Source organism: Rattus norvegicus, chromosome 10 (assembly GCF_021556685.1).
Source record: "Rattus norvegicus strain SHRSP/BbbUtx chromosome 10, alternate assembly SHRSP_T2T, whole genome shotgun sequence".
Taxonomy (NCBI): Eukaryota; Metazoa; Chordata; class Mammalia; order Rodentia; family Muridae; genus Rattus; species Rattus norvegicus.
In genome coordinates this window covers 11,975,925-12,000,677 of record NC_141543.1, presented here as the reverse complement: position 1 = coordinate 12,000,677, position 24,753 = coordinate 11,975,925, and the positions used below count along the sequence as shown (strand labels likewise).

The 24,753-nt window shown below is 43.7% G+C and overlaps 1 protein-coding gene across 1 annotated transcript in view; it reads right to left on the bottom strand.

The window, feature by feature from the left end:
- Grin2a (glutamate ionotropic receptor NMDA type subunit 2A) overlaps positions 1 to 24,753 on the bottom strand; it is a 422,244-nt gene that overhangs the window by 26,395 nt on the left and 371,096 nt on the right. The window contains 1 exon segment of the mRNA NM_012573.4: positions 20,119 to 20,306. Coding sequence (NP_036705.3) covers positions 20,119 to 20,306 — 188 coding nt within the window.

Genomic DNA, 24,753 nt, shown 5'->3' with positions numbered 1-24,753 from the left:
CAAGGTAGCCAAACAAATATGCTCCAGGTTCAGCAAGAGACCCTGTCTTAAAAACTAAGATGGGGAGTAGTAGAGGAAGAGACCGGACGCATGCACGTGGGTGTGTGCATCCCTCCACATATGTGTTCATACACACACACATGCACACAAATACATACATGTGAGCATACACACATGCACAAGAATGCAAAAACACTTTCCTAAACCAAACCTAACCTATTTGTTTCATCTGACAAATAAGAAAGAAAGAAAAACTAAGCTGCAGAAGGCATAGAAGTAACATTCTGCACGTGATCTCTCAACCTGTGAACGCAAAGGCTCACTGGAATACTTGCTAAAAAGGCAAAGATAACATTGATGGTGATATGACGGGAAATAGTACAAGATTCTGAATATAAGTAGACTGCATTTGGGAGGTAAATAGTCCATATTTAAATGCCAGAATATTCTATTTCTGCATAATGCTGAGGAGCCACAAACAAATAAAAATCGGGGAAGGATTAAATGTATCCAGTGAGATACAGAGACAAGCTGTCTTTGGGACAAATTCTTCAACTACTACCTTCCAGCTGAGGTTTCTTCTCTGGAGACAGAACTTGACTATGGCAAATTTTGTCTCCGTTTGGCACCATCTGGCTCTAGGTTCACAGACCATGTGAACAGATTTGCAACCAAGAGTTGGAACATTTAAATACATGAATAAATTAAATAGACGAATAGTAAAGATCAAAGAAAGGTTTGAGTAGGTCTATCAAACAATGGACATGGTCAAAACTTCCCATCAGAGAGTGGATTTGGAGAGAGATACTTCTCTGAAGTAAGACTGTGTGTGTGTGTGTGTGTGTGTGTGTGTGTAGATGTGTATGTGTGTGTCTATCTGTGTGTATGCATATGTATGTATGTGTATGTGTGAATATGTGTAAATATGTGTACTATGTGTGTATGTGTTGGTGTGTACAATGAGAGGGTACAAAGGGTGACATCAGGCATCATTCCTCAGTCACTCTCCACCTTTCAGTAAAGTACTTTTTTTTTTTTTATAATTTCTTTTTTTTTTTTTCGGAGCTGGGGACCGAACCCAGGGCCTTGCGCTTCCTAGGCGAGCGCTCTACCACTGAGCCAAATCCCCAACCCCTCCACCTTTCAATAAAATGAAAATAAAAGTCTTTTCATTAACCTGGCACTGGCCAGTTGGGCTGGCCTGGCTGGTCTGTAAGCACAACTCTCCTGCCTCCTCTGCCACAGGACAAAGATTACAACTACATACATGCCACCATTCCTTGCTTTTCATATGGTTTCTGGGGTAAACATCAGGCCTTCATGCTTGAGTAGCAAGTGCTTTGCCAACAGCCAGCCTTGAGGAAAACTTGCAGGAAGCCCATGAGCTGTGGACCAAGCTTTTCTGGAAAGGCCTTGGCCAGTTCACTCATTTGCACACAGACGGCCAAGCTGATAGGACTTAAAAGGCGTATAGATATGGGACACAAACGACTCCGCAGGAACATTCTGACACTGCACATTTTCTCCATCCAGTGTCCTCAAAATTGTATGACTCACACCGCAAAGGCATAAGGATTTTTAATATCACAAAGGGGTCCTAGTGCTTTAAACGATTGTAAGGAAAGAAATGATAGCAGTAATTTCATATTTCGTGCCAAGAAATATATCCTTTCTTTCAGCAAATAAAATGACCTCACTACTTTTCATTTCTGTTTTTATTGAAGTGTTGACAACAGGCTCCCTGAGGCTGTAAACTCAAGTAAAATAAACCACGTCCATTGTATCTATATTCCTGCCTTCCTAGGGCAGTGCAAAGAGCTTAAGGTGTGCTCAAGGCTCAGTTGTGGAATGAAGCTGTGGAGAGCATAGGGCGGGAAGGGAGGGAAGCAGACAGGAGGGGAGGGAATGATAGGGAAGGGAGGAAAGGGGAGGTGAAGGGAAAGGAAGGGGAGGTAGAGGAAGGGAAGGGAGGGGAAGGGAAGGGAAGAAAAAGGAAAGGAAGAGACCAAAGGGAAAGAGAGGGGAGCAGAGGGAAAGAAGAGGAAAGAGAGACTGAGGGAGACTAGAAAGGAATAAGGACAAAAAAGAGAAATCAGCATCTTCGTAAGAAGAACAGTGTCTGTTTTCAGTGCCATCCACAGCTAAAACAGAAAGAGGAGTCTTTCTTAGTATGAAGTGTGGTGAAGACATTGAAGAAGGCTAGAGCATGAACAGAGCTTTTGGCTCCCTTTGACAGCGTTGTTCCTCTGGCCTGCTATCCCTTACCATGTCTAAAGAGCCAAAGAAGGTCACACTACTGCTACAGACTACTTCTAGGGCAAGTAAAGACTAGGGAGTCACTAGATTCAGATTCCAAATCAGTAAGTAAAGCAGACACAATGGTCCCTGGTGTGCACTCCATTGATCTGAGGCCATGTCCTACAGTCCAAGGTCAATACTTGAGAAGAAATCTAGGTTTCCTGACTGTTGCCTGAGTAATATGGCAGCGTTCATCCCCGTGGCTATGAATATGCATGCTAGGACTTCTGATGCACTAAGTCTACTTTGTCTCAACTGTAGGCAGTCAGTCTCAGGAGGAGTTCAGGCATTGCTGCTGGAAGTATGACTGGTTGTATACAGACAGAAACCTCGCAGAACCAGCACAGGATGACCATCGGACCATCAACATCACTCATTTGAGAATTCCAAAGCGCACAAGTGAATGCTTCACTGGAAAATGTATAGGACTAGTCAAGGCAGAAATGCTGCAAAGATTCATTAGCAACAACATTGAAAAGCACACAGGGGAAATTTTGTTCAATATACTACATACCAGTGAAAAGCCAAAGAGTTATCTGTGTTGTAAAAGGCACAAAGGAGGAGTGGGAGCAGGGCTGAGGGGTGCTTACACATCATCTAGCATCATATTTGTATGTGAAATTACAAAGATGAGCAAAAATAAGAAAGTCAAATTGAAAAACCTTATGAACATTATTTGATCCTCCCGTTCATTTGAAGGCCAAAAATAGGCAAACCTCACCCACAATTGTGGAGGGAAGTGTGGTTATTTTGAGGGGAATGCGGGCCCCTAAGGAAGCTTTCTGGGTCATGAACTGCATCTTAAAAGGGAGGCAGTTGCACAACTGTACAAAAATTAATGAGGCTTTGGGACTTGTGCTATATAATGACTGCACAGCATATTTCTCAACTGACTGAAAGGAAGGTGGCTAAGTGTCACAGCCAAGGCACAAGGTAGCCTTACATTTGGGGAGTTAAGAGGAGACAGTAAAGGAAGTATAAGAAAACAGACGTTCTAAGAGAGAACAAAACCTTCTTTCTTAATATACGATATCTTTACAAAGAGAGAGAAAAATCCTTAAAGAGTAAAGGAGGAGCATACTGTTATATTAAAGTCAATATTATTAGAATTACCTTTTAAAAACACATATAACTTTTATCACTTAAACCAGAGGTCAGAAATCTTTTGTCTGAAAATAGCCAACTAGTAAATGCAGCTTTCTGTTGATATGGTCTGTGCTGTTGAAATTCCATGCTGTCCTGGTGTCAATGAGTTCTAGGTGATGTGCATGGCTGGGTGGCCATCAGTGGGTATTGACCTAGAGAGTACAGTCTATTGGACATTGATTCAACAAAACAGACCAATAATTGGTCATGCAGAGAATAAGTGGATATGGATTGCTCATCCATAAATGGAACATTTATTTCACACACACACACACACACACACACACACACACACACACACACGGGGGGGGGGATGGGGCGTGTAGAAAGGGTGTAAGAACCAGAGGTTGGGGAAGATCACTGCAAAAGAATGTCTTCTGAATGCAACAGATCTGTGGTATTCATGTACCCATAACAGTCATGGATGCTGGGACAAGACCTGCACAAGATCAAGCTGGTCATTATTCCAACATAGACAGGAAAGGGACCCACAATGCCCCATACCTTGCAAAGGAGTCAGTAGCAGCTGATAGCCGATGGGGGAGGGGAGTCAGTTTTATTCAACAGAGTGGCCTACAGTAGTAGGTTGCCTATGCTCTAGTGGATGGCATTTTATACCCATGTGTCAGGGTAGCAATGATTAAATCAGTACATAATAAACAGGGAAAGAAGAGAGAAGAGGAGGAGGAAGAGGAGGAGGAGGAGAAACAGTAAGAGGAGGACGAAAAAGCATCAAAATGAGTGGGAGATGTGGGAGGGTGTCTGGGAGTTGGAGTATATAGTAGGGGTCTGTGAATATGATCTAACAGTGTATTCATATACAAAATGATCAAAGAAAGAATAAAAACTGAATAATTTTCAAACCCTTATACAGGTGGATGGGAATAAATTGCAGGGTGAGAAGATGTTAAACACATCAACTAAGCTTAGTGGATACTCACTTGTTTGCCAAGATATCCTTATGAATTGTATCATTGAATTTGGTGACATTGGTGTCATTACAACCCATAGCTTAAAGAAGAGAATAGTAGCCACTAGGGAAGCTTCCAAGATTATGGGTTAATAAATACCAGTTCTCATATTTGATCCCAGTGTCTGTGATCCTTCCTATTTCCCCATGGGCAACATGATTTTTTTCTATTAATCACTTTTTGCGTGAAATATTGCAACCAAAAATTTAATGGATAGTAAAATTTAATTTTTTTGTTAACTTTTGTATATTAAAAATAGCCAGGTATTGTACACATGCCTTTAATCTTAGAACTTGGGAGGCAGAGGCAGGCAAAGTTTTGTAAGTTTCAGGCCAGCCTTGTCTACATAACTAGTGATTTTGTGGTCATCTAGAGTACAGACTAAAATCTTGCCTCAAAAACTTTACTTATAAAAAGGTAAATGGTAAAATAAGCAGCTGATTCAAATATATAACTTTTACTATTTTCCAATGGAATCCAAAGTCAGGAAATCCAGAGTCCGCATGTAAAAATGGTACATTGAGGCACTGTCCATTATCTCATGCATGAGAATGAACCTTTGGGATAGTAATAGCCCATTATATATCTGTGGCCAATAATCCTGCTGGTTCAACATTTAAGAATTCATTGCAAATGCGTTTTTAAAAAAATTGCAGGGGTTGGGGATTTAGCCCTGGGTTTGGTCCCCAGTTCCGAAAAAAAGAATAAAAAAAATTGCATAAAATTTTTCTCAATTATCACCATATAAATAATACATCAAAATGTTAAACATCAGACAAATGTGGGAGTGGGAAAAGGGGGCTCATCTGGGGTAGTAGGGCACAGGGCTATGGAAGAAAAAAATGGAAAAACAGAGGACTTTAACTAGGGAGAGGAGAGATTAAAAAACACTAAGGATGTTTGAAAAAGCCACCGAGAACATTATATTTACTTAAATACATGCTATATATGTACATTTAGTTTAAATGAAGTTATGCCACACGGGGAGATAAATGCTCCCCCACTAAGAGCTATGAAGCATCTAACAAAACCCCAGTTCCATATCTGGGAAGCTATTCTAGTAGGATAGGTTGGGGTAGTTTGAAATTCCTCAAACAATGCACAGTGTTATTGTTCCCCTTAGCTGTGTCCCACAACTTGAAGATCAGACCCCTTTGCTGAAGATGTGACAAACTTTAAACACAGGACGTGGAGGAGCAGAGCTAGACCGACTTACACCCAGGACTAGCTTGCACAGTCTCTAAAGGTAGTGTTCAAGTTGCCAATGGAGAAAAGTAACCAACAGTCCTACCCCTTAGAAAAGCCTATGAACCAAGCAATGAGCAGCTCAGAACATGTCTCCCAGGGTGCAGTAGTATCGCTTATGTCTCAGGGTAACCAACAGCCATCTAATTGGACTTTAAGCCTACTCAAATAGGAGGGAAATCATGCTTAATACTGGAATGCCAGCAAACTATCAATGGTGGTGAGGTCATAGACCTAGGAGGAGAATTGTCACTCTCCTAAACCAGATAATTCCCAACTGCGTTCTAAATACCTATCTTTATATTCACAGATGAATGGAGCTCTAATTCCTTATCAAAGAGGCTTCTTTTTACAGCAATTGGTGAGCATTACAGAAAGCTACAGCTGGCCAAAATGCAGAGAACAGATGACCATGAGCTGCATGACCCCAGTTGATACGTCAAAAGTTGTATCACTTTTGATGATACACTATGATTGGAGGACACCACAGAAAGGAGGCAGAAAGACTGTAAGAGTCAGGGGGGCTGGGGTTCCTGGTCCAAGATTGTGTCTTTTATATATGACAGGACAGCTACATCCATGTGATCTCAATAATATGCTCACACAAATAAGGCATGCACAATGACATTCCCAGGTGACATTCCAATGCAGGTGGTGGAAAATCTCACAAGGTCCCTACTCTAGATAAAGAGCTTCAGGCAGTTAATGGCTCCTGAGAATGGGAGAACCAATCTCCAGGGACGAGATGCCTGAGAGATTATCTAAACCCAAGTGTCATAAATATATATATATATATATATATATATATATATATATATATATATATATATATACTACATGCATATACATACATACATATATAAATATATATACTACATATACGTATCTAAAGAAATACAGAGGAAACAATAAAGAAAAAATGGTAATAAACTTGAAAGGGATTTGGGGAGACAGAAGGAGTCTGAGGTAGAAAAGGACAGGGTAGAAATTATTTAAATTTCATAATTCATGTATAAAATTTTCTATTCTTTTTAAACTAAATTAAAAGTAGCTGGAAAGGAAAGGGAAATAGAGTAAGGCTCTATCTGAGTGGTGGAGAATTTGCTTAACATGAGTGAGGTCCTGTGTTCAACCTCCAGCACAACAAAGCAAGCAAAACCAAGTAATGTTTCCTGGGTATGAGTGTATCATTTCTCCCAAAATTAAAACAACTACTATCAGATGATGTACACACATGGAAATGTTTAAAATCGGTAAATATAGATATATCTGACTATGCATGTCACTAATAATTATTTAAAGAAATGTACTCTATATAATAGGACCCAGTAGGTGATATGAAAATTGGAAACAGTTGTGTGACATCTATCTGTCCATCTGTTTCTCATTGTCTTATGTAAATAAGTGTTTCAACTTTGTGGGTGTGGAGTGAAGAGATTGCAGTTCACTGTTTTCCAACCCGTCAAACTTGGACAAGGCTGAGACACTGCATTTCACTTACAAAGGAGACATTCACCCTCTCATTTTCTTCTTTGATAGTTCTCTTGACTTTCCCAGGTTTAAGTGATGGCTGCTTGTGAGATCATACTTGATGCTGACTTTCTTTGAATTCTGTTATCTGTCAGACTGATAACAAATACTGAGATTTGAAACCAAAGGGTCCATTGGGAAATTTACAGGGGAACTCACACAGATGCAAATTCCAAGAGTTTCAGCAGCGAGGGAGAGTCAATGACCCTCTTAGATATTTATGGATTTTTATCTGTTTCTTAAGTAAGTACTGTTCCATTATTATTCCACATATGTCTCTAGTTAAAATTAGGAGAGAGATAAACAAGTCTAATTTTCATAGTACCATCTGGTCACAGGCCAATGAAAAAGTCATTAAGGCCTTTATTGCTAATCTATGCTCAGAACTGACACATCTCTTGTCTGAAAGTACTGTGTTCCTGAATAAATACTTTCCCCTGAGTACAGCTTTGGACAATATGAAGGTCAAAGTGACTCAGTGACTAGAACATTAAAATGATCATTTTCAGTGGCGAGGACATTAAGATGATCATTTATCAATATCCTCTTTGAGTAGATAGATAGGTAGGTAGATAGATAGATAGATAGATAGATAGATAGATAGATAGATAGATAGAAAGAAAGATAGAAAGACAGAAAGATAGAAAGATAGACAGACAGAGCCAAAACTGCTGTTTATATGTAAGGGAGTTTGTGCGCATGCACACGGCATCCATGTTGACCATGAACAACAATGAGATCTACAAGAGAGAATCAGGCTCAGTCATACTACTGTCCATCAATAGTGCCCTTGGGTCACAATTCTTGGGTGGCTTCTAATGAAACCACATTCACACAAATCAGAAGTCTGAGTAGTCATGGCCTCTTTTCTACACCCATCAATCAATGGCTTAGTCTCCAACTGAAGGAGGAGCTTCAGCCATGCCTATGTTATTGTTAGCACCATTATTATAACCAATAAAGGGAAGGAAGGTTTTCAATAGTAGTAAAGATTCCCATGCCTATTTTGATGCTTTCTGAATGAGAAAACACAGCACTTGCATCCACTGATGCTCTGCCCTTGCCCTCCTATGTTGTTTGCTGTGGTTGCTATGATGCTTGTCCAATAACATCATTCATGCTCTCACTGTCACTGAGGGCTCAGCATAAGTCACTGGGGCTCCTTCAGAGTGGGAGGATAGAGAAGACACAAGACTAAGAGTTGGCATCACGGACACCAGCTGGGTGATCTGTTGCATTTGCCAGAGAGGATGTCTTCAAATGTTAAAAACTGTTATTCCAACAAGTGACTCTTAAATACTGGATGTTTGAGCCAGCATAGAGAAAATGTAAAACAAGATACAAAAAGCAAAACAACAGCAAAATAAATAAACAAACAAATAATAAACAAATAAAAAAATAAAAACATTTCAAGCGAGTGAAACTTACAGAGTCAAATCTAAAATAGTCTATTTGGACTTACGAACACCCAAAGTCCCTGCCATCCACAGGGCTGAGGATTCAACCCAGGGTCTCTCGTGCAAGCCAGGTAAGCACTCAACCACTAAAGTATATCCCTAATCTCCTTCTGATTTCTGTTTTGAGACAGTGCCTCAGGTGAGGCAAACTGACTTTGAATATACACTGCCACCTCAGTGGGCCTCGAAATTTGTGATGCCCTCTCCTGAGTAGCTGGAATCACAGACCTACACCGCCATGTTGGGTCCTAAGGCATTTTATAAGTGAAGGCGACAGAGCAGGGATGTTTGACCATCTTTATATCCACCACCGAGTCTCAAAGCTGCTGGTGTGCATCACTGGAAAGGAGTGTAATTGAGTGAGTGGGTGAACAGCGTGTAAATACAAACAACAGTGTGTGCCAGCGACATTTAGCCCTTGCTAACTCGATTCGAAAGTTCACGATTTACACACTTCAGCCAAAAACGGCGATTCCGGCCTTTGAAGTCTCGATTTGATTAAAACACATTTAGCAAGCAACAATAACTTTCTAGAATGCTGGGGATTATGTATCGCTGAGGTTCTCTGCGGGGAGCAAGCAATTCCCGCGACTGAAATAGGCCTTTTGAACCTGGGAGAGGCAGATCTGTGCGCCTGTATCGGGGCGAACATCTGATTCTCTTAATTACATTCTGTCCTTGCTTCAGTCCTTCTCATCTTTTGCTTCTGGGGCCTGAGTTCTCCCAAAACTGCTCGGCTTGAATGATCTTAAAAAATTAGACTGGGTCTATTTCCAGGGTGCTGGGGTCTGAAGCAGGAAGAAGCCTCCTCTACAATGAAAAAACAGACTGGGAACATAGGTCTCTTTCTCATCCGCAGCCTCCCCTGCTGCTAAGTTAGTCACCGCAACACCTGCCACTCCATCAGTGCAAGGGGAAAGTGGACCGAGCCTGGGGTCTAAGTGCTCTGTATTCAAATTACTCTCTCAACCAATTCCAGGCAAAACAACTTGTCTTCAAAGACACGGGTGTCCTGTGGGGGTTACAGCAGCTTATATATCACAAGACAGTTAAAGCTGGGACCCAGAGATGTTTTCGCGAAGGCGCCACCCTCAGATCTGTTGGGAGAAGTTTGGAACACCTTACTTGACCTACTTGTTACTCCATTGTGAGGACTCAGCAGACTGGTGCAGATAAAGCTTAGGAGAATGTGTGGCCCACGGTGAGACCTCCATGGCTGTTAGTGACGGTGAATCCACCAGATACTAAAGATCATGGTAACAGGTAAGCCTCTTCAGTGTGGAGAGGAAGCACCTGAATTTTCTGCACCTCCTTGCCCTCCAGGACTGACTCCATCCTTTTGCACACATCTCCTTAAATAGGCAGAGGCTGTGGGTTGCTGTTGAGTCATCTGAAGACATGGGGACCTGTGTCAGGAAGGACTACTGGCAGGGGAAGCCAGAGGGACATAGATCACATCTCACGAGCAAGAGCGAATCAGCCCAGGGTCTATATAGAGAGCCAGGATGGGGCTGGGAATCCACACCGCTAATTGGTCATTTGGACAAAGAAAGCCTGCTATGTGGATGCCTGGGCTAAGCATTATATAAAGTAGCCACTCAGCAAACTTTTCTCCAATCCCTCATCCCCTGCCACTCCCTCTCCTTACTCTGTCTTCTCCTTTTTCTGTTCCCTCCTGCTCTCTTCTGACCTCTCAGTCTCCCTCCCCTGTCCTTTTCCCCATCATGAATTTGTACTCTCTCCCCTACCCACTTGTCTGGCCCCTCTTTGTCCTCCTTTCTGGCCTCCCTTTAACAGGGCTGGTTGTTCTATAGTTTCTGACCTTGCTAGCCCTTCATTTCCTGGGCTTTCTGGTAAGTCATTTTAGTATGAAGAAGAGGTTCTAGGATCCTCCGCACCACCTCTCCCTCTACCCATCACTCTGTGCTTCCTTTGCGCATGCCTCACATGGGCTGAGGGTCTGGACAACCCAGGCCAGGACTCATGAAACCTCATCTACAAAAGGCTAAAGAATAAAGCTGTGGGGCCTGGAGTTCCCACTGAAGCTGCCCGTTCGTGTTCTTGTAGTGTAAGGAATGCTGTAGCTAATACCTAACACACAGATGAGCTTGCCATCCAGTAGATCGCCTTCCTTCTTTATAAAGGGACAGGACTTGGTCATGGACACTTCTTGACCTCATCAGAGCCCAGAGTAAGCCTACATCCGAGCATTATGTTCCCAATTTCCACTTGCACAGACCAAAGTTTCTTGGCCCCTCTCCTCTAGGCTCCTAAGGGATTGTATGGGTCCTGTGACCCAGAATCCAGCCTTGAACTTGTGAACAGAGAAGGACACACAAGTTATGTAGCTGCCAGTTAGGTTGGAACTCTCAGATCCCTGTCCAAAATTAGAGAATTTGGAAAATAAGTCTTGGTTGATACAATATACGAGGCACATGCATATGTGCCTGCACACATACAGGAATTATGAAGGAAACATTTGTGCGTCTTTATTCTTAGAGACTGCAGGAATGAATTCAGCAGAGAACACAGTGGGAGTTCGACCCAGTTTAGCAGAAAGTCTGTCTGAACTGAAACTGCAGATAGCACTCCCAGTTCTTGTTCTGATGATGCCACTGCCCGTGTACGGAACCATACGTCAGAGGGGCAAAATCAGAAATGGGAGGTGGGGTACGGCAGCTCAATATCATGGGCCTTCCATGGGACAGGGACTGGGATTTGTGGGAGATTTGCACGGAAGCCATGAAGGGTGATGAATAGGGTGAAAGAGGAAGAAGGGGCAAGAGAAGGTAGCCCCTGCGTGTTCTTGAAGGATCAGTGTGGGCCTGCCTATTGCCCTATTAGTGACACCTTGCCTGAGAAGAACCGGATGGGCCCTCTGTCCACCTGCCTCTTCTATCTGTTCACACTGCGCAGGAAGGGGCTGGGGACCAGCACACTGCTTTCTACTGCTGGTTTTATGATTCTAACTGGGTTGCTGTCGGTGACAAACTGCGATGCCAAACATGTTCTTTACCCCTTGCCCAAGTCACAGACATCGACTCTTCCTCCAAAGCAACAAGGTAAGGGGTTACTACATGGCTTCTTTTCCCTGCGTTTTGTTTGGCCTGCAAGGCACAGAATTCTCCTTTTAGTCTAAAATCTGCCACTCCATCATGCAATGTCCCATGAAGTCACACCTTGCCTTTCTTGGCTTTAGGCCCCAGGTATGATAACAGTTGACAACCCACTTTGGTTCTAAAAGCCAGGGAATGCTTTGCCTTACTAATTCTGTGCATCAAGAGAACTGCACTGAAAAGATGAAATAAACCAGGGATATTTGACATTACTGTTCACGGACTAAACAGAGGAAGAATTTTCCTCTCTTACAGTGAATGAAGGGGTTCCGGAAGACTGTACCATTGGACTATGGTCTATGACTACCTACGCATACCTCTCCCCTTACAGGTACTGTTATGGTCTGAATAGCAGAGGTTCATAAGCTCAGATGCTTGAAACTCGGTCCCTGTCTATTGGCCTCATGGTGGGCAGTCGTAGATCCTTTAGAAGGTGAGGCCTCAGTGAAGGAAGTAGGCTAGTTTAACATTTAACAATTTTAAAACAGTTCTGATTTAAAGGTAAGAAAGCTGGGACTCAGACACGCTCCCAGTTGCATGGCTCAGAGAGTTTCAAGCTCGGCACCTGCCTTCAGTTTTCCTGCTTCCCAGGAGACTCAGAGGAGAAAGAACAAACGGGCACACATCCTCCCTCCATGGCGCCGCCTGCCACCAGGCTTCCCTACCACGAGCCGAAATAAGTCTTTCTTCTATGACCTAGTTTGTTGTCAGATATTGGCCATAAGAACTATGAATAATACGGGCATCTAATTTCTTTCCTTAATAAAAGAACATTGATCAGAGAAGATATCTGCTATACACACAGCCAACATACTGCCAACTCACTAAATGGAGTCAAGTCAAGCGCCTGATGGCCAAAGGTCATCTGTGAGTTTAGGTGCAAGAAGGGAAGCATAAAACCCCTGGGAATAAATGTTGTCCACCCTCAAGGTACCCAGAATCAGATATGTTCAGAGGATCAGAGAAGGCAAAGAGGCCCTGGATAAGAACACATCAACTATACACCAGACATCCAGCTAGTTTTCCATGAATGTGTGAGTGTGAACATGTGTACTTGCATGTGGGTGTGTGTGCATGTACTGGTGTCCATATTTATGTGCGTGTGTGCGAGTGTGTGCGAGTGTGTGTGTGTGTGTGTATGCACGTGCATACATGTCACAAGAGTCACTGATCCCCCTATATCTAGCCTCCAGCCCAGCACTTGGGTTACAAGTTTAAGTGTGACCTCATCAAGCCATTCGTGTGGGTGCTGCGTTACAGCCCAGGACCTCATGTGCACCGTGGGTGTTCTTCCCACTCCCTCACCTCTCCAGCTCCTACTTCATAAAGTGTAGGCATTTGTTGCTACAAATGTCCCCTCTAGACTGCTTTGGCTGTCTCCATGCATTCTGATGAATGGTTTTTATTTGTCTTAAATAAAAGGGTCTCAACAACTGTCCTTTTAAACATGATTGTTGACTCATTGATTGAATTAGTTTATACTTGTTTTAACCTTTAACTTTTAAACATCTTTGACTTGAAGATGAGAAAAATTGGAAATAAAAATGATAATTTGCTCAGGTTCCAGGGCTGGTAATTATGGAGCCTTTATCTCCTCTCTTTTTGTAAACAAAGTACTGCCAAGTCCCAGGGGATGGTGCAAGCTTAGAGCTCAGCCAGAGGCAAGGTACCTGCCTTTAAGGGAGTCTGTAGGGAGTAGAAGACTGAAGGATGGGCTGCATCAAATCTAGAAACAGGGTCAGAAGAGTGTAAAGGGAACTCAGCCCACTGAGGCAGCATCAAAGAGTCTGTGCTTGCCTAAAATTCTAAATGACAACATTTCAGCTTATGTCAAGAGTGAGGGGGTGTGGAGGGTATTCAGAGACTGCCTTAGCTCATATGCCCATGCCCTTCTCAGCCAGCTAAAGTCATGGCCTGCAAAGCCCTTGTGTGTATTCCTCAGAGTGGAGGCATGAGTGGTCATTAGCAGTCACAATGCAGGGTGACCAACTCCACCCGAGGAAATTAAGCTTGGAAGTTGTTTGGAGGCAGTGTGGAGGGTATCAGCAGCTCATCTGGTGGCCCACAGCAATTTATGAAAATCCTAATTGGCTACAAAAAGAACATCTCCAGTTACAGGAACACTGCACTCCAGCTGGCAGCAGGGAGTCCCTTGCTGTCCTGTCCTTCAAAGGAAGAAACAAGAAGAGGGCTGTCTGCCCTGAACAACTCACAAACAGGAAGTGGTCCTTCCAGTCCACTCCCCTCTATGCTCACCTCCCCTCAAGATTTGTGAGCATCCACATGCTGGGTTAGTGTTCCCCAAAACTCAATGGCTGGATTGCAGTAGAGTTTTTTTTACCAACACAGAATATAGCTGTGCTCCCCTCAATTCATGTGCAGTATGGATGAACATTAACAATGACCACAAAGATGCCAAACAAAAGTCTGGGAGTTCAGAGCACCCACCCAGCTGGAAATTGAGCTTCCATCCCGTGCATGAGCAGCATTAGCCACCGAGCAGTCTCTCCAGTTTGGGCAGGAGGTTTTAAAGGAAATAGATCATGATGGGACAAATAAACATGGCTGAGTTTTTACATCTATAAAAATCTTCACAAGGTGTTGGCCAGGGCATCACTGGTTGGGAAATGATTAAAAAGACTGAATCGCAGGCCTTCTCAAATGAAATCTTTGCTTTAAAAGAGACTTCAGAATGATCCATTTTCAATGAAGTCTGAGCCTCATTTTCTTACACTACAAGGGCATAGGCAAGACCTCTACATATGACGTACTTGGCATGACATGGATCATCCACTAGACCCGAGTTACTAGGGGCTCAAATAACAGTGCTCTTCTATGTTCTGAGCACCATCTGCTTTTAAATAACATATATTCTCGCTCCCCTAATGCCCTTTTTCTCCTTGGTTGTGCTGAGAAGGGAAGCCATGGTCTTGTGCATCACAGTCAATGTTTTCCTACTGGGCTGCACCCTAAGCCCTGCCTTCTGACTCAGCCTCAGACTTACCGTCTTCTTCCTCAGCATCCTCAGCGCTGTGGGTCTGACCTCTCAAGATCATTTTCTACTGGCCTTGGTGTATGACCTCTAGAATATTCCTTTGTCCCTCCAAACCCCAGAATCAGGATGAAAATCACAAAGCTCATGAGTTATCTAAGCACTAAGAGGTGCCTGTTCATCTCCACTTTGAAGCTAGAAACACCACTCTCCATGGGCCTTGGATGTCATGCGTCCTCAGTGAACCTTAGTGCTCAATTATGTCATCTTTCAGGAATGCGCCATGTGCCACAGAAACTTACTGGATGCTGTGTCGGTACTGAGGCTCTGCGAACTCTGGTTTCTTCTACTCTTTTCTAAGTTCTCACTGCTTCATATTCCTTTATGAATTATTCTCCCCACACATTCTCATTGAAATCTAGTGTTTCATAGGTATTGGATGAATCTTTCATGCACCCACTATATCTAATAAGAGTGCATGTGTATAATCTACACATTTTATAAGACATTCATAGGTGGATTATTATAGATATGTTTCCAATTTAAATTTACATATTTTACATTTATACATAGTTGGGCACCTGTGAGTATCTTGAAGAAAATAAGACAATTACACCCATGTCTTGGATCAACAGGGGTGTTCTCGCATAAGCGTCCAGTATCGGTACTGACAGGACCAAGAGCACTTGTGAGCTTTCTGACTTAGGAACTAAAGACCCTGGGGTGCACCCTGCTGTCCCAAAGGGGACATAGAGAGATAAGAGAAGGAAAGAAAGGTCTTACTGGGGTTTTGTGCATCTCTAGACATAGAGATGTCCATTTTCCTAGGGAGGTGACTAGTAGATTTTACATCATCCTCTTATAACCAAACACTTCATTCAGAGGTTATATTTACACAGCCCGTTAGGAAATTTTTTTACACTTTTGACACTCATTAGACTCATAATCGTCCACTGGAGCTACTCTATAACAAGAGATAAACACTCCATTCTAAAGGATGAATAATAATTAGGTACTGCTTGGCACTGTGCTCTTTGCAGGTCTAATTTTAGAGCATAATTAATCCTGCTGAAACTGCATAAGATAAGTGAAATATTTATGCAGCTGTGCTAATTCATGTATTTACTCCTAGAGAGACATTCAGAATTGGACGCGGCTTTCCGGGAAGATTATCTTAAGATGCCCCCTGGAGCAACGTCATTTTCTCTCCCATGTCATTGCTTCCAGATGGCCTCTGAGGATGAACCGAAGGGACGCATTTCCAGACTCCAGCAGTGTGCAATGATCCAGGACATAAAGTATCTATAAGAACCCAATGCTCTATACGTAAGAACCTTGAAATGCTGCAGATTATGGTTTCCATTTAGCATTACAAGGTTGTCCCTGGGACAAAACAACTGTTATGGCTAATGTGTCTCTGACTTAGCTACATGAATATCATACATGGATGATGGGAGTAGAGGAGGGAAAGGGGGGATGCTGAGAAGGAGAAAGATGGTGATGATGGTGATGGAGATGGTCCCATGATGCTGGTACTTCTGACTCTTATTCTGGGAGTAGTGGTGATGGTGATGACAGTGGGAATGATGATGGAGGTGATGGTGATGGTAATTATTTGGCTATTGATGTTGTTGATGGTAGTACTGGTGGTGGTGGTGATAATGAGAATGAAAGCTTTGGTGATCGTGAGAGTGGTGCTGATGCAATTAGAAGTATGACAGTGATGGTGATGGTGATGATGGTGATGGGTGATAATAATGATGATGCTGTTGATGGTGCTTTGTTGGTAGTGGTGATGGGAACCCTGGTGGTTGGTGATGCTGACGGTGCTTTTGTTGAAGGTGGTGATGATGTCAGTGCTAAAAAATACTCAGTGACATTTATGACTGTGATGATTATTATGAAGATGGTACTGACAGTTATTATAATGCTGATAGAGGGGAGAGAGGAGGCACCTTACATTTTGGAACCATCTTTATGCTTCAGGCTCTATGCTAAGTTCTTTGCATGGATCCTTCTGTTTCATCCCCCATTCTTACCATGCAAATATACCTGCGCCTATACACAAGCTGGTAATGAAGACCGAGAGAGGTGGTGTCACAGAAGTTCCTTATAAGAATAGCACACACAGAGTTAGCTCAGATGCACACCAATTCACTTCTTCCTGGGGTGCCAATTAAAATCAAGTGTCCAATCAATCAATATTGCCAGACATCTTAGAAAAATAAGAAGAATGGGAGTTTTGCCTAACTGAATCCATTCTAGATAAAATTCCCTGCAGTAGAGATCCCATCAGCTATTGGCAAGGGTGCCACAAGCCCCCAAATGTGGGTTTCCATTGTCGTAGAATAGGAATAAGGGGTGAATCTGAGAATCAACTAAAGACATGCGTAGTCACTGGGAATGCTGATTGACATGTCCTGTCTGCTGAAGATGTCAGCAGCTTCATAACAAATGCTACAAGAGAGGCAACGGTGAGCGGGGCTAGAGCTAAAGCTTGCTTACTTGACAGATACCTACCACATTTAAACACTTCCTGACAAGTGAAATAGACCCTGACACCATGCACTCATTCATATGTGTATTTATGCTCAAACCATCATCCACCAACTGCTCACTGTGCCTGTGGTTCTCTGGGGTTTGTGCTGGAAGCAAAGACCCATTTGCTGACTGGGTCACCCTGTGAAGAGAGGTGAAAAACTGTCACCAAATCCCAGTGCTCATTTCCCTCATCCTTCTCCTCCCCTAAAAGAATATATGCTCAATATGTTGGGCTTGAGGTTTGCTGTCTGACTTGTTTTGGAGAGGAGAATATCAGAAGAAAGCCGTGGAACCAAGCAGAAGCTTCCCATGTCCATGTACAGCCAAGGGCTTCATTTGTGTATCTGAAAAGACCTTCTTCCAGGTGAATAGCAATGGACTGCATAAGACCCACAGCCAGTGCACATGGCAGAGGTCCTACACTGGACTCATTGACCTGTGGCAGGAGTCATCTCCATCAAACTCATCCAGGCCTGTGCCCAGGCTTGTCCACTCCATTTGTACTCCTGTCAGAAGAGCAGAGGCACATTGCTGTATGCCTGTGGGATTTCCCAGCACCAGCTGACCAACATAGCCACAAATCACAGCTACCCAACACCGAGCATGACCGGTGACCCGAGGAAGAAACAAATGACCTATAGGGAATCCTGAGCTTTATTTGAGAGATAAATATAGAACCCACTTAGAACATTTGATGGCACTGGAAAAATTAAGGATTTAATTCTATGAGCAAGAAAGAAGGAAAGGTACAAAGGAATTGTAAACTCCATTCAAATCCACACTGACCTGCTATAGCCTTTGCTCATTTCAATATTGGATTTGGCTACAGTGGTTGCTGTATTTTACCCTTTCAGCTGTACATAGCATAGCTCAGTCTGCATGTTTCTGATGATAGCCTCATCCATTTTGAGTGGGGCTTTTGTCCTATGCCCTCCCTTTTGTATGCCATGCTGAGCAATTCCTAATGCTAGTCTGGTCTCTATGCTGACGTTCTACCTGTCTTTATGTTAGTTCCCGCTCCCATAGAAACTATTGCTCTCAGGGCAGGACTTTAAAAGGCATCTCGTCACGCTAAGAGATGTAATGAGATTATCAGCTACTGTGACTTAGATGTGAAATGTGTAAAATGCACACAATAGCTTCATGTGTTTCAACCCTGGGTTCCCATCTGGTAGCACTGTTTGGGAAGGTGGTGGATCTTTTAGGAGGTAGAAGGTCGCTGCATGAAATGGGTCAGTGGGACAAGTCTGGAGGTTTCCTAGCCAAGCCCAACTTGTGATTTACTCGCTGCTTCCTATGTGAGGCTGCAATGTGACTGGCTGGCCTCACAGACCTAGCATGAAGGGCCTTAAGCTTCTTATAGTCTGGTGTTTACATCTCAGCAGTGAGAAAAGTCACTAAGACACCGGTCACCAGGTGGAAAAGGGCAGAGAGGAAGGAGGAAAGACAGTACAATCTCAGGTAGCCTGTTTGGCAGTGTGGATCACAACTGCCCCAGTTGGTTCCATTTGGTTGTAAATACTGTGAGAGGAGGAACTGTAGTTACTTTGCATGCTGGGCAGCAGAGGAGGGGAATGTGTGTGTGTGGAAACCATGAATTCTTCCTTTCCTAGAGACTTCCTCTTATCTCCACAAGATATTGAGGATATTTCAGGCTCTGTGTTAGGGGAGCCTGATATTAGATGAGCCTGATTTGCCCTCACTGCTGATAGGTCCAAAAAAGTCTTCCTTTAGTCCAAAACCCTTGAGGAATGCTTCTATAATTTGGGGAGCACACATCGGGACCTAGATTCTGTGCTGGTTCATTCTAACAGTTAACTTGACACAATCTAGAATCACCAATAAAGTGGGTTTCAACTGAAGAATTGTCTTGATCACGTTGTCCTGTGGGCACGCCTATGTAGGGTTATTGTGACTGTTAGTTAAGGCAGGAAGGTTCACCCATAATGTGAGAAGTACTGTCTCATGAGTAGAGCCCTGAGCTGTGTAAAGGGGAGACTCCTTGCTGGACCATAAGCAACCAGCAAACCAGGACGGGCGCTGCGCTCTTTGCTCCCGTATGATGGAGCCAGCTCCTTTAGCTAATGTTTGGTCTCCCAGTGATGAACCGTAATGTGGAGTCGTAAGCCAAAGACGCCTTTTCCTCCTTTATTTTGGTCATGATGTTTTATCACAGAAACAGAAATGAAGCCAGAATATTATGGCTTTGATCTTAAATGCCCCAAACCCAAAAATCTTACACTGAAAGCTTGGATCCCGATGCAATTGTGTTCTGAGATAAGGATTCTGGGAGGTATTTGGGTCCTGAGAGCTGTGATCCTAACAACAATTATCAACTCTTTTACAGATTCATAAGTCAGTGGGCTACTAGAAGATGATGGAAATTTTAAGATGTTAGATCTGCTGGAAGAAGTGGGTCACTGGGGACACAGCCTTGAAAGCTGCGCATTGTCCTAACCCCACTGTCACATCTTGGCCATGACAGACTCAGCAGCTTCCCTCCACCAAAAGCTTTCCTCACCAGGCACTGCTCCACCACAGGCCTGAAAGCAACGGAATTACAGAGGGAAACCACAAGACAAAACAACCTTTTTCTCCTTTAAGTTGCTCATCCTGGGTTTCTTTGTCATAGCGATGAAAAGCTGACTCACACAAGAGCTCAGTTATGTAAGGCTACCGGCAAGGGTTCTGAGTGTAGCCTACCTTTGGGGTCACACAATTCTGCATTCTAAAGTACAAGAGGAACAGCCTGGATATTTTAAGGAATCTATCGGCATCCTTCATCCTGAGCCTTACCTTGTCAACTACAAGGTCTTACTTACCATCACCAACAAACTGGAGCAGAGCGAGGTCAATCTGCCTCTTCCAGGGTGAGCCCTTCTGCAGCGCAATTCCATAGCCTGTGGTAGCAAAGATGTACCCGCTCCCAATGGTCACCAGTTTACAGCCTTCATCCCTCCCGGCCTTGTAGTTCAAGACGGCTGCGTCATAGATGAAAGCGTCCAACTTCCTGAAATGACAAGACACCAGGGAGTCATGGGGTGGCCAGGTGCCATTTCAGGGCCCTGCTCTCCCAGCCAGTTCCAGCACCCCACAGAGTGGAGATGGTGACTCATGGTTGCTCTAGCCCCTTGTCATAAAAGGATCTATTTTTAATGAGGAGATAAAAGCCAGAACCTTTCCTTTCCAACTTACAAGAGGCAGCTAAATTAAGACACGAAGACTCCATATACCCAAGTGAGTAAACAGGCAGGTTTTTTGTTTGCTAAGTGTTTGTCCTTAACACCTCCCAGCAGTGGGGATGTGCTGGCCTGTTTAAAAGGCTTGCCTCAGAACACCACGAGCCACTAAAGGACAGTAGAAGGAGGCAGTTGCATGCAAGCAGTAAAGAGGAATGAATCAGGGATAATGTCTTTTTTGTTTTAAAGACTTACATAAATGCATTTGCTGTTCATGTTACAAAATCATTACATAGTAACATTTTAAAACTCAAATAATATAGAAAGGTATTAAAACATGATTGGAATTCAAATTATGTGATTAAATAAGTGTCATAAATTCTATAGCCCACAATCTGTAACTATGATGTGACCTCTATGAGCATATTGATGGATAGTCTTCTGAGGCTTGTATGCACACACACATACACACACACACACAGAGAGAGAGAGAGAGAGAGAGAGAGAGAGAGAGAGAGAGAGAGAGAGAGAGAAGACACCACTCACCTATATGGGAGATATGTGTTATGTGAACAGTTGAATTAGTAGCTAAGAGCTTGTGAACAATGAGACCCCCAAGGGAAACCTTTCTTTCCCACTCTCAGAGTTAGCAAAGCACTGATGGCAGACTCTGAACCTCCTTAATCCTAGGGCAGCAAATTTCTGTTGTTTCTGTGAGTAAGATCAGGCTGCTTCATTAGGGTCTCCTCAAGAAACCACAGAGTTCCCTCAGAATCAGACACTAGCGCACAAGCGAGCTCGTGAAACATCTTCATAAGGTGTGGTTGCTCATCCGCTGTACAGTACCCGCCTTTATTTCATCCCACAAATGGATCGTACCCAATCACTTCACCGATTGCTTTCTTTTCTCATTTCGCCCATACCAATCAAATCTTCATATCAATAAAAAAAGTGATTTCTCCTTTTCTGATAAGTTGACTTTTACTTCAATATTGCATCTATGCTTTGAGGTGCTCTGAGATTTTTTTTGACCTATGGTCACATCTTTGGGATTAATCACTTCAGCAGTCCTGTGTGACACCCCACAGCCACCGTTTCCCGATGGCAAGTATCATGGCACCTTGTGAATGATGTGGCTGAACCCAGTCATTGCCTAGAGCCGTACTAGTGAGTATAAACATAATTTCAAAACTCTGAGGTTATCTAAAGGCCAAAACTGTTACCCCTGAAGGACAGGGATAAACGTGTCCACTCTATAACAGGCATGAAAACTGGACCAGAGATCACTCGGCCTCCTGACACCATCTTCACTTCATTGCCTTTCTCTAACAAGGAGATATAAAACACTGGTGCAAAGAAAATCAAAGTGGCAGGAGACGAGGTGGAGCCTGTGTTCTGCCAGAAGCAGCTGCTGGAGGACTTCCCGTGGGAGAACAACTCTTCCCTGTGGAGCACCTTGCAAGCTTCATGGGTGTGTTCATCCTTTCCATGCCCCACCCCTGTTTTATTTTGTTTTTGTAACCATTACAGGTGAGGTTAAACTACAGGGCTTAGCTAACATCGAAACTTTTATGCCAAACATTAGATAGTCATCTCCAACCAAGCTCAAAAATGATCAGAGCACCCAAGTAGCAGCAGCAGGAAGCTGGGTGTAGCCAGTGGTAATGGCAAACCAGAGCTGCCTAGAACAGTGGGCATAGCCTTTCTGGAAGGCCATCTACACTGGAACAGTAGGGATAGTGGTGAAAAGCTAGAAAAGATCTCATGAACCCAGCAGTGGTGGCTTCTCATAAAACCCTCCCGTAAGATTGGCCTGTCCACATTCATCATGGAAGGATTGGTAGGGGTGAGATTTATATTCCTCAGCAGTTATAGTCGATGGCAAGTTGTCCTTGGTCAAGTAAATTACCCCACCTCATGCTCATGCAAGCAGCCCCAATCAAATGCAATGGGTCACAGAAAAGGGCATAAACACAGGAGGGGGATTTTCTGGAAAGAAGAGGGCTTCAGTAGGAGAGGGAAGGAGATAAGAGATGATAATGGGGGATACAATTAAACTGAGTATAATGAAAGAGTGAATGAAAATAAAGGAAGAAATAAAAGGTTTAAAGCCATTCCTAGTACAGTGTCAGAGCCCTGGAGTAGTAGATAGGACATATTTGACTCCTAGGTTGGCTTGGATGAAGACATGGCCTCAGGAAAGCCACTTCTTCCTTTTTGAACAGCAGGCTCCTCGGCTGTGAAGTGAGGGGGCTATGAAGTTCTACTGAGATTCTGAGACATTCTAGGATTCTGTAAGCCAAGAGTCACCTCCTGTGGCTGTCAAAGGGGAATCTGACATGGGGTACTGTTGCTGTGGCACTTCTTCTCTTTGATGAAGGCGAGGTACGTACAATGTCAATACTTCACATACCGCAGTTGCCATGGAGATGCTGTGAACCTTGGTTTTATAAAGCAAACTCTCTCAGTTCCTCCAGAAATAAACATAAGCACACAGATGTACAGACTTCCATGTATGCAGACTAGTCTGGCCTTCAGCCCATCTAGTGCTATCCTGGCATCTGAATTCTTACTGCACCCCAGCCCCCTCTAGCACACTGTTGGGCTGCAAAGTGAAAGGTGAGCCTGACCATCACGTAGTTGTCCAGCAGCAGCTTCAGTTTGTATTGTGAGGGTATCGGACATTGGTATTGCCCAGAGTTCTGCAAGTTGGTACCATATTTCATGACGAATGTTTGGCTGAACAACAGCCAGAAGAACAAAAAGGGAAAAGGCAAGGCATTCCATGGCGGAGACATGCAAAAGCACTCCCGCACTGGTGGCAGTGGCCAGGTGAGCATATCCTCAGAGCTGCAGCTGTAGCGGTTCACAGATGGAACCTGTTCTTCCTGGACCAACCCTCTGTGTTCCTGGGGCCACATCAGATCACAAGTAGCCTTAATGTATGAAACTGAGGCTGCGCGAAGTAGATTTCTCTCTCACACACACACCAGTGATTCCAGAGCACAGGGGTCTAGGTACAAATGGACACAGATACACGCCTGTTCAAAAAAAATATCCATGGCTCAGTGGGGAAGACACTTTCCATACAAACATAAGGACCAAAGTTCAAATCCCCATACCACATTAAAAAACAAAACAAGGGGCTGGGGATTTAGCTCAGTGGTAGAGCGCTTACCTAGGAAGCGCAAGGCCCTGGGTTCGGTCCCCAGCTCCGAAAAAAAGAACCAAAAAACAAAACAAAACAAAACAAAACAAAACAGGTATGTCCATGCATGTACATATAACCCAAGCACTGTGGAGGGAAGAGACAGGGGGATCACTGGGGCCTGTTGGCTGCCTGTGTAGTGCAGGCTCAGAGGAACATGCTGTCTCGAGGGAATACAGTGGAAGCAGTAAAGCAGGACACATGAATGTCCTTCTCTGACTAGTGCACATCCCTGTACACACACAACACATGCACATACACGTGCAAATACCATGCACATACACTGTAGACAGATACCATACCCATTCTCAAATACAGCAAACAAAAACAAGCCAGGGCCATTGCTTGCACACTGCACTTGGCATGCAGCAATTGCACTGAGACTTGAGACGTCACGGTTACCCAGGAGACACAACGTCACTCCTGTTGTGTTTCCTATTTTGTCTGCAGGCATACAGGCTTCTGGAAACCTAAGGTAGTCTTGGGTGCAATGGTGGTATTCCAGATCCTGCACCCTAGAACTCTCTACAACGGCACTATCTATAGCTTGCCGCAGCACTGCGAATGCTGCTTCTGCAGTCTTCTGTGGGTGGTGGCCTTTGAACCATAGTTAATGCAGACAGCCAAGGAAGTGAATTTATAATTTCATTGAACGGCACCGATAGAGTACTTGTAAAAATGGCTGAATGTGACTGAGAGGTGCAGTGACAGATAACATTCACCAGGTATCCTGTCATAAGCAAGGGGAAGGCTGCGGTCACCAGACTCTGAGTTCTTTTCCTTGCTAACATACCAAAAAGTTTTACTCTTTACCTGTTTCCCATTGAAAACAGTGGTGTTGGTCAAAAGGAAAGAAATTAAATTGCTTATGTGCTGGGAAGAGATCTTTGTAAGCTAGAGGCTTTGGACTCTGCAGCTGTGTTTCCGAGGCTCAGGTTTTGTTTTCTTATGGGTCGGGTTGGTCTTTTTCTCTCTGCAATGAGGAGCTGACAGAATCTGCCCTCAGAGGGCTGTTGGGAACTAAGTAATGTTACATAAGCGAGGCGCGTGCAATGACTGTCTTACAGCAA